This window comes from Oncorhynchus masou, chromosome 15 (assembly GCF_036934945.1).
Source record: "Oncorhynchus masou masou isolate Uvic2021 chromosome 15, UVic_Omas_1.1, whole genome shotgun sequence".
Lineage (NCBI taxonomy): Eukaryota > Metazoa > Chordata > Actinopteri > Salmoniformes > Salmonidae > Oncorhynchus > Oncorhynchus masou.
Window position 1 is genome coordinate 18754620 of NC_088226.1, and position 17224 is coordinate 18771843.

General features: G+C 43.2%; 1 protein-coding gene across 1 annotated transcript in view; it reads left to right on the forward strand.

Moving 5' to 3' along the window:
* LOC135555821 (neurabin-2-like) overlaps positions 1-17224 on the forward strand; it is a 56854-nt gene continuing 39630 nt past the window's right edge. The window contains exons 1-2 of the mRNA XM_064988579.1: positions 1-147; positions 2640-4166. Of these exons, the coding sequence (XP_064844651.1) occupies positions 2703-4166 (1464 nt within the window). The 5' untranslated portion in view covers positions 1-147; positions 2640-2702. The remainder of the gene's footprint in view (positions 148-2639; positions 4167-17224) is intronic.

Consider the following 17224-nt stretch of genomic DNA (forward strand, 5'->3'; position numbering starts at 1 on the left):
GAGAGAGGGAGAGAGAGAGAGGGAGAGAGAACGAGCAAAGGCATCAGTTCGCTACGCTCGCAAGGGAAACAGAAGCGAAAACAGAACGTGGACACAATGGATTCTATAATAGACGGATTGTAACTTGAACGAAACACTGTGAGCAAGGTACGGTAACCAAACCTAGTAAAGATGTAACGACATTACATGTTTTTGCTTTTATCTTGCTCTAGTAGAGACAATAACCGCTATTCCAACTGCAGAAGATGCAGGAAGCGATGTACAGCCATCATGCAAGCGAGGTGTTCGAGGCCCTTAATTTCCGCAGGGTCCTAATGTTTTTGACAACACGGCGTTTTGACGAACGCCCATAGGGTATTGTCGGGGATGTTTAATGAAAGTGTATTCCACAATAAATGTCCTGTATATACATAGTTTGTTGAGCAGTGCTAGCGTTTATAGCGAACAGACTAAACTATAGCGCTCCGTAATCCTAACTGACTGTCTGCCTGGTAGTCTATTAGTCACAACAAAAACCTATCATAACATGACATGTGTTTATTTTAGATGCTCCGTTGCACATCAGACACGTTGCTACATTTTACAGACTACCTGTTTGGAACGTGCCGTTTCCTGATACAATGTATTGTACGATTGTTGGACTGTAGCTGAGAAAATGTCTATTTTGTTTCAAAAATTGCGGAATGGTCTATACGCTGAGAAGATGAGTCACTGACAGAATAGCATGCTCCATGACTAAAGAATTTAGGGTAGATTGTGTTCGTGTTTTGTAGAGGATGTCCTTTGTGCTGTCAATGCATAGGCTGTTCAATAGCTTATTCCATTCATTGAAATGTCACTGATCAAATGCGGATATATGGCTTCTCTGTCCGATTTCAATTAGGCCCAATGTTGGATAGATTCTCATCAAAGGCATGAGGTATATCATATTTAAATCCAACTGACATCATACATGACATGTAGACTACATCAGTTTACATACAATAGGCCTATGTGTAGTGGTCGCAGTGCTTTCTTTGTAAATACAATGAGAACGTTCATGGGATAAGGGGTCGCCATGGTAATATACGATAACAGGAAACTGGATCAATACAGTGCTGCTGATTTGAAGAATAAAGGCATTGTGGCAGGTATTTGCATAATTATGGTCCAGCCTGGTATGTTGTACGTGATTTTCAACAACATTTAGGCATATTTAGTCTATTACATGGTCTGAGTGCGGCAGGGTAGACTAGTGGTTAGAGTGTTTAACTAGTAACCAAGAGCACACAAGCACAAGCTCAGTGACTTTCAACATGGCACTGTGATAGGATGGCACCTTTACAACAAGTCCGTTTCAAATGTCTGCCCTGCCAGAGCTGCCCCCGGTCAACTGTAGGTTCTGTTATTGTGAAGAGTCTAGGAGCAACATTGGCTCAGCCGTAAAGTGGTAGGCCACACAAGCTCACAGAACAGGACTGCAGAGTGCTAAAGCACATAACGTGTAAAAATCGGCTGTCCTTTGTTGCAACACTCACTACCGAGTTCCAAACTGCCACTGGAAGCAACGCAAAAAAATCTTAACGCTACAACACACAATTTACATTCTAAACAATTCTGTGTTTCCAACTTCATGGCAACAGTTTGGGGACGGCCCTTTCCAATTGCAGCATGACAATGCCCCTGTGCACAAAGTGAGGTCCGTAGAGAAATGTTTTGTCAGGATCGCTGTGTAAAAACTTGACTGGCCTGCACAGAGCCCTGACCTCAACTCCATATAACACATTTGGGATGAATTGGAACGCCGACTGTGAGACAAGCCTAATCGCCCAACGTCAGTGCCCGACCTCACTAATGCTCTTGTGGCTGAATGGAAGCAAGTGCCCACAGCAAAGTTCCAACATTTAGTGGAAAGCCTTCCCAGAAGAGTGTTATATCAGCAAACGACGAGCAGGTGTCTACATACTGTTGGTTATATACTGTATTTGAGTGACCGTAAAGACATTGGATTTGTAGTCCTCTCTCAAACAGACTCATGGCTCTGATTACATGAATGAGGATTATTGTTATACAGTTTGCTTTAAGACCCTGTGGTGTCTTTCTACTTTGCAGCAGCTTTTGCTGTCGGTGGTGAGACCAGAAGTCTTGAGGCAGCTGAGAGAAATCCTAGCGATCAAAATGATATAATGACTAAGGGATACAGCACAAGCAATCCGTCACAAGTTGAACTTCTGCCAGGCCTACTCCAATTTGCTATCTGTGTGTTATTGTTGTAAACCCTAGACAAGTCATATCATATTTCTCTCATCATTCACTGCAGTTCTCCTTTCTAAGTGGAGGTGAATAGGTAGGTTACAGCCTGGGGCGCTGCAAATCTCCTATTTACATCAGCACAAACTTCCCTCACACCCATGTGTGTAGCTTTCTATTTTTTCTCTCTCTTGGATTTCTCTAACTTGCTCCTTTTCAAGCTTCTATCCATCCTTCCCTTCCTTTCTTGTGTGCAAGATCTCTATCTATCTTCCTTTCATTTTCACTAACCCACTCTCTCTTCCCCACTATCGCTCAATGCGGTTATTGCATTTGTGTCTGTCTACCTTATGTGGCAGGCAGACTCCCTCAGGTGAAATTGAGTGGTTTTGTTTGTTTTTCTCATCCAGGGGGAGGAAGACAGAGGAGCTATGCTGTTACTTCCAAGTCTCAGTGGCTCAGTTTGATTAACCATGATGAAGACTGAACCCCCATCGGCGGGCAGTGCCAGCTCCACCCTCCGGAGCCCGTCCCCCCACAGGAACGCCTATGAGGCTGGCATCCAGGCTCTGAAGCAGGCCCACGACGCCCTGAATAATGCCGCCAATGGGGACGATGCTGCCAAGGATGGAAAGCCGCCACGGCCTACCGGCAGGGGCCGCCGCCAGTACGGCTCCAATGTCCACCGCATCAAGAACATGTTCATGCAGATGCAGTCGCCTGGCGATGAGGATGACCCGTCCAAGGCCAATGACCAGGCGGTGCGGCTGTCCCTGCCCAGGGCCAGTAGCCTCAATGAGGACGTGAACCACAGCGCCCTGCTCAAGCTGGGAGCCACTGTCTCCGAGCGCGTCAACCGCTTCGACCCCAAGGGCGGCGAAGTCGGCGGGTCCCGAGGGGTCTCAGCGGGGTACTCCAAGCTGCAGGAGACAAGGAAGATCTTCGAGCAGCGCCAGCTGCAGGAGAAGCAGTCGGCCACCAACCGCATCCTGCTCAAGAAGGAGCGTCCGGTTTCATCCGCGGTCCAGGACAGTCGGCTGGATGTGGTAGTGCGCTTCAATGGCAGCACTGAGTCCCTGGACTGCCTGGATATGGTAGGGGGAGCCGGTGAGGCGGTGTCGCCCACCGTTAGCCAGCTAAGCGCTGTCTTCGAGAAGGGTGACCTGAGGAACAACCTGAACCGGCCCTCCTCCACGTCCCCATTGCCATCCCGAGGAGAAAGCCCCACTCCGGCGAAAACAGCGGAATGCCTCAACTCCAAAATCATCGCCAGGAAGGTGCAAGTCTTGCCCCCAGGAAGTCAGGAGGATGGGACCAGCCAACCCTTGGACCAGGAGGGTTCCCCCAGAAGCCCCAGGAACAGAGCAGCTCCCCAAAACGACAACGGCTCCTTAGGAAGTCCACAAACAGGGGACAGGACCTCTTCTGCTTCTACCGAAGCCAAGCCTGAGAGGGAGAGGGGGAAGGAAGCCAGGGGCTCAAGTACCGGAGGCGAGCCTGGCAGGGAACCAATACCCAGGGACCAAGAGGACTCCTCCGCACCCGATGCAGGAAGCCGGCTGGTGCAGGCCGAGATCCACGCCTCACTGGAAAATGGAGAGGCCTCTGGGGGCCCCAGTGACATGGTAGGGCGGCAGGAGGGAGAGCGGGGCCACAGGGAGGAGCCAGGGGAGGGGCCCCAATGTGAGGGAAAGGAAGAGGATGGCCTGGAGGAGGAGTCTCGTAAGGATGATTACTCGGAGGGTGACCTGGTGGACATCAGCGCATACAGCGGCATCGGAGAGGACTCCGGCGGCAGCCAGCTGGATGAGGATGAGGAGGAGGAAGATGAGCCCTACGAGCCAGAGTCGAGCTGCTCTGAGATCCCGGGACTGCCTGCTGAGGAGGAAGCGCCGCCGGAGAACAGGAAGATCTGCTTTAGCACTGGACCGATAAAGGTGAGTCTCTGGTTCAGGTGGGCAGAAATGAGGAGCAGTTTATCAGGAGATAAGGGAAGAGACTGGTCTGAAGTGGAGACCAGAAGCTATCTAGTGGTAGACTATTATTTTTACCCTTAGGGATAGTAGTTCATATTATTTTTTGTTTTACAGTAGTATTCAGAAGACTAAGCTCTATGACTTATTTGTGTAGAAGTTATAATAGTAGTTTGTTGACGCTACCACACAGTTACATTGGCCCACGCCTCTACAGGTTTTACACATTTGAATGACTTTGCATTTCCTGTATTGGTGAAAACATCTTGTGAAAGCCGGTGCAAAGATCAGCATCCACATACTTCCTTCCACCTTCAAATCAAATGTTATTAGTCACATGCTTTGTAAACAACAGGTGTGTACTAACAATGAAATGCTTACTTAGGGGCCCTTTCCAACAATGCAGAGAAATAAAATAGAGAAATAATCGAAAAGTAAAACATGTAATAATAGATACACAATGATCAACCATAAATTGGCTATAAGGGGTACCAGTACCGAGTCGATGTGCAGGGGTACGAGGTAATTGAGGTAGATATGTACATATTACTAGGAATAAAGTAACAGATAATAAACAGTAGCAGCAGTGTATGTGAGGAGTCTAAATAGTTCATGCAGATAGTCCGGGTAACTATTTAATTAACCTTTTTAAGAGGTGATCAAGTTACATTTGAAACTCTCTACTAGTGTTTGCCAGGTAAGTATCTTCTAACTGTAGGTTTACCTACCTAAGATGTGCCAAATACATTCTCTCCAGCTCAGGGCTCCAGCTATGCATTTGGTTTGCTAACTTTATCGATAGGTTGCGAGATCAAGCTTCTCGGTTACAGCAGAGACAATCAATCCCCTGGATCTAGATCCCTGCTGTCTAATATTTATTTTGTGCGTGCAACCTTTTTGAGATAATTGTACAACTTCATGACCTGTGGTGTCTTGCAATTAGTTTAATGTTCTCATGCGCTTGTTAGCATTTAGCTAGTGTTCGCTATGTGAATTTGCCAGCGTTTTTTTTTTTTTTTTTTGCATAAAAAAAAAAGAAATCATACAATTGTGTGCACTTCCGGTATAACCACATACCCCGGTATGGTAAAGAAACGGTATGAAAATCTGGATACTTCCCAACTCTTCTACGGAGTGCTTCAGAGATAGAAGCTAATAGCTAGGTTTTGACTTCTGGATATCAGGCCCACTTATTGGTTTAGCTGTTTCAACACAGCAGCTTCAGCGCTGTGTTTACTGCAGAACACATTTAGCACTACTGTGTGAGCTGCTCTATGTATGACTAAGTGACTGACAACGTGTGAAATCTCTTTTTGGCGTGGTCAGCATTCATTCGTTTGCTTGACACTGAGGGCCTACTCAGTAGTCCTGACAGCAAGATAGACTTGTTCCACCTGCCTTGACGCCAGTCAGATTAATCGTTTCAGCTTGCACCAGCAATAATTATTGTGGTGAAATCCAATGTAGAAATCCCCCTTCAACAGCTTAGTTCCTCTAAGATCTGTATGCTGTATCAAGGGACCTCAAAAAAGCTGGGGCGAAGAATTCCTAATGCTGTCTCCTGCTCCAATGAGTTGTATTTTTTTGACAGAAACCGATTGTGCCTTTCTCTAAGCAGTAGGAAGCTGAATATTCAGTCCACCTTATCTGTTCTTGATTATGGTGATGTTATTTATCAAAGTGCAGCTGCTACTACTCTTAAACCTTTGGATGCCATCTACACCATAGTGGCCTTCATTATGTTACAGGCGACAGATTTGAGACTCGTCACCGCATCCTGCATCAAAAGGTTGGCTGGACTTCCCTAAAGACCTGTATATTACTCCCTTTTTGTTTACAAGGCCCTAATTCATCAACTTCCTTCTTACCTAACTTTGTTGTTGACGTATAGGATACATCAAAATTCCATTTCATCTTGATGTTCTGGTGCCATCCGGGCATTAAGTTATTGACTGGGAACTTATTTGTTGAGGAATGTAACTGGTTTCCTGGGTGATATGTGATTTTATTTGTGCTTACCGTGTGTGTGTCACACACACCACCGTTCAAAAGTTTGGGGTCACTTAGAAATGCCCTTGTTTTTGAAAGAAAAGCAAAACATTTTGTCCATTTAAAATCACATCAAATTGATCAGAAATACAGTGTAGACATTGTTAATATTTTAAATGACTATTGTAGCTGGAAACGGCTGATTTTTAATGGAATATCTGCATAGGTGTACAGAGGCCCATTATCAGCAACCATCACTCATGTGTTCCAATGGCACTTTGTGTTAGCTAATTCAAGTCTATCACTTTAAATTGGCTAAATGTTCATTAGAAAACCCAATTATGTTAGCACAGCTGAAAACTGTTGTACTGATTTTAAAGAAGCGATAAAAACTGGCCTTTAGGCTAGTTGAGTATCTGGAGCATCAGTATTTGGGGGTTCGATTACAGGCTCAAAATTGCCAGAAATGTATAAGTGACCCCAAACTTTTGAGTGTGTGTGTGTGTTTTATATATATATACACACACACACTCAAAAGTTTGGGGTCAATTATATATTTCTGGCAATTAACATATTTTTATATATATATATATATATATTTATTTATATATATTTATTTATTATTATTATAGTTATGAAAAGCTGGTGACAGCAGGCCTCCACAATAACACATACATATATATATATGTATATGTGTATATGTATATGTATATGTGTATACACATGTATATATATATATATATATATATATATATATATATATATACATATATATATATATATATATATATATATATATATATATATGTATGTATGTATGTATGTATGTGTGTGTGTGTGTGTTATTGTGGAGGCCTGCTGTCACCAGCTTTTCATAACTATAATAATAATAACAGTACAACAGGGAAAGGGATGTCCTGCAATTACTTCAAGTAAGGCCAAGATTATTTTAATCTGGTGGATGAATGCCTGGTGTAGGAGGACCTTTATGTCTAAAGAGAGAGAGGGAGCCCTGATAGGCCTCTAATTATATGTGTGGCATTGTGCAAAACATAGGGTAGTAGTATGTAGTGGAAGAGTCCATGTTTGTGCTATACAGTGTTAAGAAGTCGAGGTGAAGGTCATAAGGCATTTTGGGGGGTATTTGTAAGGATTATAGGTTATGACACTTGAGTCTGCCTTCACATTTTTTTGCTATTCTGAATCATATTTTGTTCAGTTTTGGGTAATACAGGATTTTCTACCTTAAGTCCTCTGTGAAAAGGTACTTTTCTATCGTTATATGAAGACATGGATAAGATGTGACAGTTTAAGGACAGGAGCCTTGTGAAAAAGGGGTAGCTACTATCAGCTGGTGATCTGGCAGACCAAATGCTTGGTGCTTTAGGGTTTCCAGAGAAGGGCATGTCAAACCAGTTCAGCTCTGCTGTTGTGCTCCAATGACTGGAATGGGCTTTTCAGTCCCTGAAATCTCCAAGGGAAACTGTAGTGCTTCCTTTGTTACACTCAAAGCCATTAACCTGTTCAACCCTGCCTTTGCTTTTTCTTCTCAGTGATTGATTCATTAGATTTCTTTCAGACTAATATGGCATTCATACCTCAATGACAGTGAAAGCACAGTAATATGACATGAAAACGTAATATGTTCTCCATCTCTTCTAAGCAGGCATGCTGTCATTCTTATCAGACAAGTGTTTTACTTTCCATGGTGGAGAGCTGAGAATAAACACCGTCTCTCTGCATTTAGAGCAAGCTAGACCCTGTACTTGCACTCTTTCCGTAGGGCCAAATAAATATTCCAATGCCCCCGGGCAGTTATTGGGGATATTGCCCTGTGAAGGGTGCCTTGTTTCGAAGGGGACTTTAAACGGTGTCTTGACACTCTGTGCTCACTAAATATCACATGGCACTTATCCTAAGAGTAGGGGTGTTAACCCCTGTGTTCTGGCTAAATTCCCCATCTGACCCTCATACCATCAGGGCCACCTAATCACCCCCCCCTCCTCTCTCCTGTAACTATTTCCCAGGTCTTTGCTGTAAATTAAAATGTGTTCTCAGTCAACTTACCTTGTAAAATAATTTGCTGACAGCTCTGTGAGATGGTCCCAACTGTGTGTTTATATGCCCACACATGTTCTTTGTGTGTATGTCTACTCAAGTGTGGTTGAGTATTTGTATTTGATGAGAGAGTTTGTATCTGTCCATCCTTGTGTGATTGTGAGAGAGTTTTTCATTTATTTATTTTATTTCACCTTTATTTAACCAGGTAGGCTAGTTGAGAACAAGTTCTCATTTACAACTGCGACCTGGCCAAGATAAAGCATAGCAGTGTGAACAGACCACAACACAGAGTTACACATGGACTAAACAATAAACAAGTCAATAACACAGTAGAAAAAAAGAGTGTATAGATTGTGTGCAAAAGGCATGAGGAGGTAGGCAAATCATTACAATTTAGCAGATTAACACTGGAGTGATAAATGATCAGATGGTCATGTGCAGGTAGAGATACTGGTGTGCAAAAGAGCAGAAAAGTAAATAAATAAAAACAGTATGGGGATGAGGTAAGTAAATTGGGTGGGCTATTTACCGATGGACTATGTACAGCTGCTGCGATCGGTTAGCTGCACTGATAGCAGATGTTTAAAGTTGGTGAGGGAGATAAAAGTCTCCAACTTCAGCGATTTTTGCAATTTGTTCCAGTCACAGGCAGCAGAGAACTGGAAGGAAAGGCGGCCAAATGAGGGGTTGGCTTTAGGGATGATCAGTGAGATACACCTGCAGGAGTGCGTGCTACGGGTGGGTGTTGCCATCGTGACCAGTGAACAGAGATAAGGCTGAGCTTTACCTAGCATGGACTTGTAGATGACCTGGAGCCAGTGGGTCTGTGACCCCGTTAAGTTTTTTTTTCCTGATCCCAGACAGACTTGGGCGGCCCCTCTTATCCTCTCAAAGGGAGGAAGCAGTAGAGAGGGAAGGAGGGCTGGGAGTGTGGGGGGCAGTTTAGGGGGAAGTGGGGCTGGGTGGTGCTAGGACCGTTGTGATCATGAAATTGAATCAGCCAGTGACTGTCAAGCAAATAACTGCCACTCTCACAGTAATTGACGGTTAATTAACATGAACACATTTAGCATCTCCTGCGTACCATGCATAGCCTATAAGCCACTGATGCAGTCCTTTGGAACATCACATTTAAAAAAATCCATGATTTATTGTAGACAGGTATAGAACATAATATGTAGAAAATGTAATCTATTTCAGATAGCATTTCAGATAACAGAATAGCATAGTCTGAGTTGTCCTTATGTTAGTCCCTGATCCGGCTGTGCCATATGGCTGTGGGCTACACAAGTTCATTCAGCAGACAAGATTTGCTTGGAATTCCGTGATATTATTTCATAGTATGAAAATACAATTGAACATAGCTGAATAAATAACGCAAAAGCAGCTATTCTTTGTTGAGCAGTTAATAAAGAAACAGGTACTCCTATATGCTTCATTTAGAGTTATTTATGTAACTTTAGTTGTGATAAAAAACGCTGGGCTATATATGGTTTGATCCTTAATACATTCTAAGGCTGCATGATGCGACTCTAACGATGATTTTTTTTTTAAGTTGCATGAAATGCATGAACTCTGCTTTGATTTTGGCACAGGCTGCTCACACTTCATCAGTCTATCATTCACAATTTGACAAGCACTTAATAATGCCTCAAATTACCGGGTGGCATCCCCTTAGTGTGGCCGTAATGCTCCCTAAAACAAAATCCAGGCCTTTTGTGGCCAGTGGCCATGTTGCCTTTGGGCTGAATATAATAGTTATAATTCCCTGCTGCATGCTCCATAGCACCCCTCACTTACATGGCTCTCCGTCATGATGACGAGGTATTTCTCACAGGCTACAAGTGAAGACCGACACATTGGGGACCCAACTGCACGTGTCGTTATCCAATTCCGAGGTGGATATTGGAAGAACTGTCGACATGTACTTTTTGTCAGCCAACAAGATGAGTAGGCCTAATGAACAGCAAAAGCACTAGCCTATGTCAAACTACTGTCCCTCATAGTACAAAAGTTGACCTATTCTGTGCAAGAAAGAAGTATTCCAAACATGGTCTGGGACAGGTGTAGGATGGGATAGATCCCAAATTAATAGATCCACTAGCATCAAAAAAACTGTAAGCAATGAGACTGACATTACAGATCAGAATGTTTAGCTTACAATTTAGAGAAACTATTAGGCTATTTCTTCACATTATAAGCGCAGAAATGCCCACATGGCAGTAGGCTATAGGCGCAAATTTAACATTAGCGGGAAAACGGCATTCTCAAACGTGACCACAAATGTGATTGCATGTAATGCTTTCATTATAAAGGTGCGTTTCTATGGTGAAAATTATCTTCCCCTAACTTGATTAACACGCGCTGATTATGTATGCCAGTTAGGCTCTAAACCCATTGTAATGCTGATTTAATGTACTTAATTTAGATGAAGTTATTTGGCCACTTTAGTTGTGATACAACCAGAGGCCATCACTCTGTTTTCTCACACAATTGCATAGCCTGAAGAAATGTTGCGCAACATGGGCTCATGGGCTCTCATGAAGTGTTTGATTAGATTTTCGATTACATTTGCATTGATGTCAGAGGGACAATAGAGTGCTGAGTACCAAGCAGTTAGTGAGCTTTGTAGGCTACTAATGACCCTCAGCAGCATCAGAGCTTGGAGAAGCCTAGTTACCGTGACTAAACGGTCACGTGGAATTTGACTGCCATAATGACTCGTGACCGCCGGTGTGGTGCTAATCCGGTCACCGTAGGTGGGGGCATGTCTCAGAGAAGGATATAGCCCAATTTCGAGAGGAAGGTGGGAGGGAGAGAGATCACACTTCAGTGTGTGGACACCTGGTTCACTTCTGGGGTAGCGCCTTGATGAGTCTGCCATCACCAGAGCCAGCTGGGCTTGTGTCTCTGACCAGGGATCTGAACCGGCAGACACTGTCTTGTCCATTAGCGGTTAGTTTCACCTTGCTCACATTGAATAACAACTGCCTGCCATCCGTAGTATTACAAGCTGGCATCCTTCAATGCATCTGGTAGATTATGTGTCCAACTAACTACCAGCTACCATGTGATTGCGTTAGTAAACAGTACTGTTTTTGATGCATCATCTAAGTCGCCCCAGTGGATAGATCTAGCATTCCAAAGGAAATTACTTATTTGAACAAATTACCTTCTCATCAACATCTATCCATAGCATCGGGGTATAAGCAGTATATAGTACCATAACCTGGTCCATTGTCTTGCCCAGGCCTTGTACAGTGCCACAGTCTAAGTATTGAAACAGATTAGCGGAATGCCCTAGTGGTTATAAATAGAAGTCTACTGCTCTGAACGTTCACATAATCCACTGCTTGGTTCTTAGAGCCTCTGTACTGCCGTGCGGGGTTATTTAAAGACATCTCCCTGTGTCAGAATGCTAGGGTGGCGCTGCAGGAGGGGCAGGTCTGGAAGCCACTTAGGTTAGGTAGACACACTGTACCACGAGAGAGTAACGCCGCCATACCGTGGATCTTTTCTTCTGTTTCTCTCCCCGTTATGCAGAGGCCCTTATCTTTCCGATACAGACTGCTCTGCAGTCAGCAGCCTTTCTGTTCATGTTTCGATTGTTATCTGTTATCAAAGTTTCTGCATTCCATGACAATGCTTTTTTATAGTCTTAAACGTGCTGCCTTGGCTACAATGTTGCCTAAGGCTTAGGAGGGGGGAGCAGGTCAATAATGTCAGTAGACAGGAAGTTTTAACGTCTCCAGTTGCTGTCCCCTCGTCACCACCTGATAATGACACTGATAATGTCATTTGTATACGAATGTCAAAAGGGTGACACTCATGACTCATTGTTTGGGTTCAGCTAGTTAGTAGCCTATAAGACCACTCACCAGACAGGACCTGAAGTTCTGTGTTTGTGACATATAGGAGGCTATTCAAAGTTCCAAATCCACTCATAGCCTAGCCTACTGTCCACTCAGGATGCTTGTATGTAGCATTTTTACATATTAAAACAAACTTTGAGAGAAATAATATTTGTCCAGCAATTGCGACTATGCTTTGCAGATGTGCATCATGTGCTGACACCCTAATCCAAAAGTATTTAACTCCAAATAACAAAAGCGTAGCTTTTGTAACATTAAACTTAAACAACTCATTTGTGAGATAAATCTTTTAAAATCAAACATGTATGGAATCAGGTGAATTAACATCAGTTTAGCAGGCTTAAAAACCTCTTAAGGATCCACCCTATTTTTCAATTTTCCCCCAAAATGACTTACCCAAATCTAACTGCCTGTAGCTCAGGCCCTGAAGCAAGAATATGCATATTCTTGGTACCATTTGAAAGGAAACACTTTGAAGTTCGTGGAAGGAACGTAGGAGAATATAACACATTAGCTCTGGTAAAAGATAATACAGAGAAAAAAAACGACCATTCTTTTGTATTTTTTTGTACCATCTTTGAAATGCAAGAGAAAGGCCATAATGTATTATTCCAGCCCAGCTGCAAATTAGATTTTGGCCACTAAATGGCAGCAGTGTATGTGCAAAATTTTATATTGATCCAATGAACCGTTGAATTTCTGTTCAACATTTTGTATCAAGACTGCTCAAATGTGCCTAATTTGTTTATAAATAACATTTTATGTTCAAAACTGTGCACTCTCCTCAAACAATAGCATGGTATTCTTTCACTGTAATAGCTACTGTAAATTGGAAATGCAGTGAGATTAACAAGAATTTAAGCTTTCTGCCAATATCAGATATGTCCTGGGAAATGTTCTTGTTACTTGCAACCTCATGCTAATTGCATTAGCCTACGTTAGCCCAACTGTCCCGTGGACTGGATATCGATCCCCAAGAAGTTTTAACTTCCCATGGAAAATTACCTGGAAACATTCCGTAAATTTACCGGAAAGTTTCCAACCCTTTGCAACCCTAAGTAGCCAGCCTAGGCTACTGCTCATATGTTGCTGTAATAGGCCTACATGTTTCTCCTTTGCATGGTGTTTTGTTGCAGTTTTTTTGGGGGGGGGTTATTCATTGTCAAGCTTTAAAAACTGAAGACAGACTGCAACATTTTAGTACCCTAGCTCTGACTGTGACATGTCTGTACACTTTCCCTCCACTGCGTGAGGTAAACAGGACACGCGAAGCAGCACAATTGACATTGAATTCACAGATGCCAGCTCCTCGTCAGGCTGTTATTTCATAAAGTAGATAACTAATTTATACTTGCTTGTGTCCAATTGTACTTTAGTAGTCATTTATACCCACGTGTGAATCCTTTAACTTATTGGTATTTATTATGGATCCACATTCGCTGCTGCCTTGCTGGGGTCCAGCAAAATTAAGGCAGTTTATACAATTTAAAAGAGCATTACAATACATTCACAGATTTCACAACACACTGTGTGCCCTCAGGCCCATACTCCACCACTACCACATATCCACAGTACAAAATCCATGTGTGTGTGTAGTATGTATGTGTTTGTGTTACTTCACAGTCCCCGCTGTTCCATAATGTGTTTTTAATCTGTTTTTTAAATCTAGTTTGAAATCTTGTATGAGTTACTTGATGTGGAATAGATTTCCATATAGTCATGGCTCTATGTAGTACTGTGTGCCTCCCATAGTCTGTTCTGGACTTGGGGACTGTGAAGAGACCTCTTCAAATCAAATCAAATTTTATTAGTCACATTCGCCGAATACAACAGGTGTAGATCTTACAGTAAAATGTTTACTTATGAGCCCCTAACCAACAATGCAGTTTAAAAAAAATACAGATAAGAATAAGAGATAAAAGTAACAAGTAATTAAAGAGCAGCAGTAAAATAACAATATCGAGACTATATACAGGGGGGTAAGGGGGGGGGTGTAGCCATTTGACTAGATGTTCAGGATTCTTATGGCTTGGGGGTAGAAGCTGTTTAGAAGCCTCTTGGAACTAGACTTGTGGCTCAGGTACCGCTTGCCATGCAGTAGCAGAGAGAACAGTCTATGACTAGGTAGGCTGGAGTCTTTGACAATTTTTAGAGCCTTCCTCTGACACCGCCTGGTATCGAGGTCCAGGATGGCAGGAATCTTGGCCCCAGTGATGTACTGGGCCATTCGCAGTACCTCCTGTAAGTGCATTGCGGTCGGAGGCCGAGCAGTTGCCATACCAGGCAGTGATGCAATCAGTCAGGATGCTCTCAATGGTGCAGCTGTAGAACCTTTTGAGGATCTGAGGGCCCATGCAAAATATTTTCAGTCTCCTGAGGGGGCATAGGTTTTGTCGTGTCCTCTTCCCGACTGTCTTGGTGTGCTTGGACCATGTTACTGATGTGGACACCAATGAACTTGAAGCTTTCAGCCTGCTCTGCTACAGTCCTGTTGATGAGAATGGGGGCGTGCTCGGTCCTCCTTTTCCTGTAGTCTACAATCATCTCCTTTGTCTTGATCATGTTGAGAGAACGAGGTTGTTGTCCTGGCACCACACGGCCAGGTCTTTGACCACCTCCCTATAGGCTGTCCCGTCGTTGTCGGTGATCAGTCCTACCACTGTTGTCATCTGCAAATGTAATGTTGGTGTTGGAGTCGTGCCTGGCCGTGCAGTCATGAGTGAACAGGGAGTCCCGGAGGGGACTGAGCACGCACCCCTGACGGGTCCCTGTGTTGAGGATCAGCGTGGTGATGTGTTGTTACTTACCCTTGCCACCTGGGGGTGGACTGCTAGGAAGTCCAGGATCTAGTTGCAGAGGGATGTGTTCAGTGAGGGTGTTGATGTGAGCCACGACCACCCTTTCAAGCACTGGCTTGGACAATGGCTACAGACATGAGTGCTATGGGTTGGTAGTCATTTAGGCAGGTTACCTTCGTGTTCTTGGGCACAGGGACTATGGTGGTCTGCTTAACTTCTTGCGTCGAGCAATCCCAGATCCGGGATCCTATTTATAGCCTCAAGCTCATTAGCATAACGCAACGTTAACTATTCATGAAAATCGCAAATGAAATTAAATAAATATATTGGCTCTCAAGCTTAGACTTTTGTTAACAACACTGTCATCTCAGATTTTCAAAATATGCTTTTCAACCATAGCTAAACAAGCATTTGTGTAAGAGTATTGATAGCTAGCATAGCTATAAGCCTAGAATTCAGCCAGCAACATTTTCAAAAAACAAGAAAATCATTCAAATAAAATCATTTACCTTTGAAGAACTTCAGATGTTTTCAATGAGGAGACTCTCAGTTAGATAGCAAATGTTCAGTTTTTCAAAAAAATATTATTTGTGTAGGACAAATCGCTCCCGTTTTGTTCACGTTTGGCTATGAAAAACCTGTATCCAGTTATAGCCTCAAGCTCATTAGCATAACGTAACATTAACTATTTATGAAAATCGCAAATGAAATGAATGTGCTAGCTCTCAAGCTTAGCCTTTTCTTAACAACACTGTCATCTCAGATTTTCAAAATATGCTTTTGAACCATAGCAAAACAAGCATTTGTGTAAGAGTATTGATAGCTAGCGTAGCATTTAGCGTAGCATTTAGCGTAGCATTTAGCGTAGCATTTAGCGGGCAACATTTGCACAAACAGAAAAGGATTCAAATAAAATCATTTACCTTTGAAGAACTTCGGATGTTTTCAATGAGGAGACTCTCAGTTACATAGCAAATGTTCAGTTTTTCCTGAAAGATTCTTTGTGTAGGAGAAATCGCTCCGTTTTGTACATCACGTTTGGGTACCAAAAAAAACGAAAATTCAGTCATCAAAACGGCGAACTGTTTTCCAAATGAACTCCATAATATCGACTGAAACACGGCAAACGCTGTTTAGAATCAATCCTCAAGGTGTTTTTCACATATCTCTTCATTGATATATCGTTCGTGGATGTCTACTTTCTCCTCTGAATTGCTTGGAAAAAGACATGCAGTTGAAGATGACGCACCAATTTCGACGGAGGACACCTGGCAAATGTAGTCTCTTATGGTCAATCTTCCAATGATATGCCTACAAATACGTCACAATGCTGCAGACACCTTGGGGAAACGATTGATCGGGCAGGTTCATTCCTTGCGCATTCACAGCCATATAAGGAGACAATGATAAACAGAGCCTCAAAAATCCTGCTCATTTCCTGGTTGAAGTTTCATCTTGGTTTTGCCTGTAGCATCAGTTCTGGGGCACTCACAGACAATATCTTTGCAGTTTTGGAAACGTCAGTGTGTCCTCTTTCCAAAGCTGTCGATTATATGCATAGTCGAGCATCGTTTTGTGACAAAATATTGAGCTTAAAACGGCACGTTTTTTTTATCCAATAATGAAATAGCGCCCCCATAGATGTAACAGGTTAAAACACGTTGGTATTACAGATCCAGACAGGGAGAGGTTGGAAATGTCAGTGAAGACACTTGCCAGTTGTTCAGGGCATGCTCGCAGTACACTTCCTGTTAATCCTTCTGTCCCTGCGGCCTTGTGAATGTTGACCTGTTTAAAGGTTTTACTAACTAACGGCTACGGAGCGCGTGATCACACATTCGTCTGGAACAGCTGGCGCTCTCATTCATGTTTCGGTGTTATTTGCCTCAGATCAAGCACAGAAGTTATTTAGCTTGTTTGGTAGGCTTATGTCACTGGGCAGCTCTCGGCTGTGCTTCCTATTGTAGTCTGTGACAGTTTGTAAGCCCTGCCACATCTGACGATCATCCGAGTTGGTGTAGTACGATTCAATCTTAGTCCTGTATTGATGCTTTGCCTGTTCGTCAGAGGGCATATTGGGATTTCTTATAAGCTTCCAGGTTAGAGTCCCGCTCCTTGAAAGCGACAGCTCTAGCCTTTAGCTCAGTGCGGATGCTGCCTGTAATCCATGGCTTCTGGTTGGGGTATGTACGTACGGTCACTGTGGGGACAACGTCATCGATGCACTTATTGATGAAGCCAATGACTGATGTGGTGACTGATGTAATTCCTACTCAATGCCATCAGAGGAATTCCGAAACAT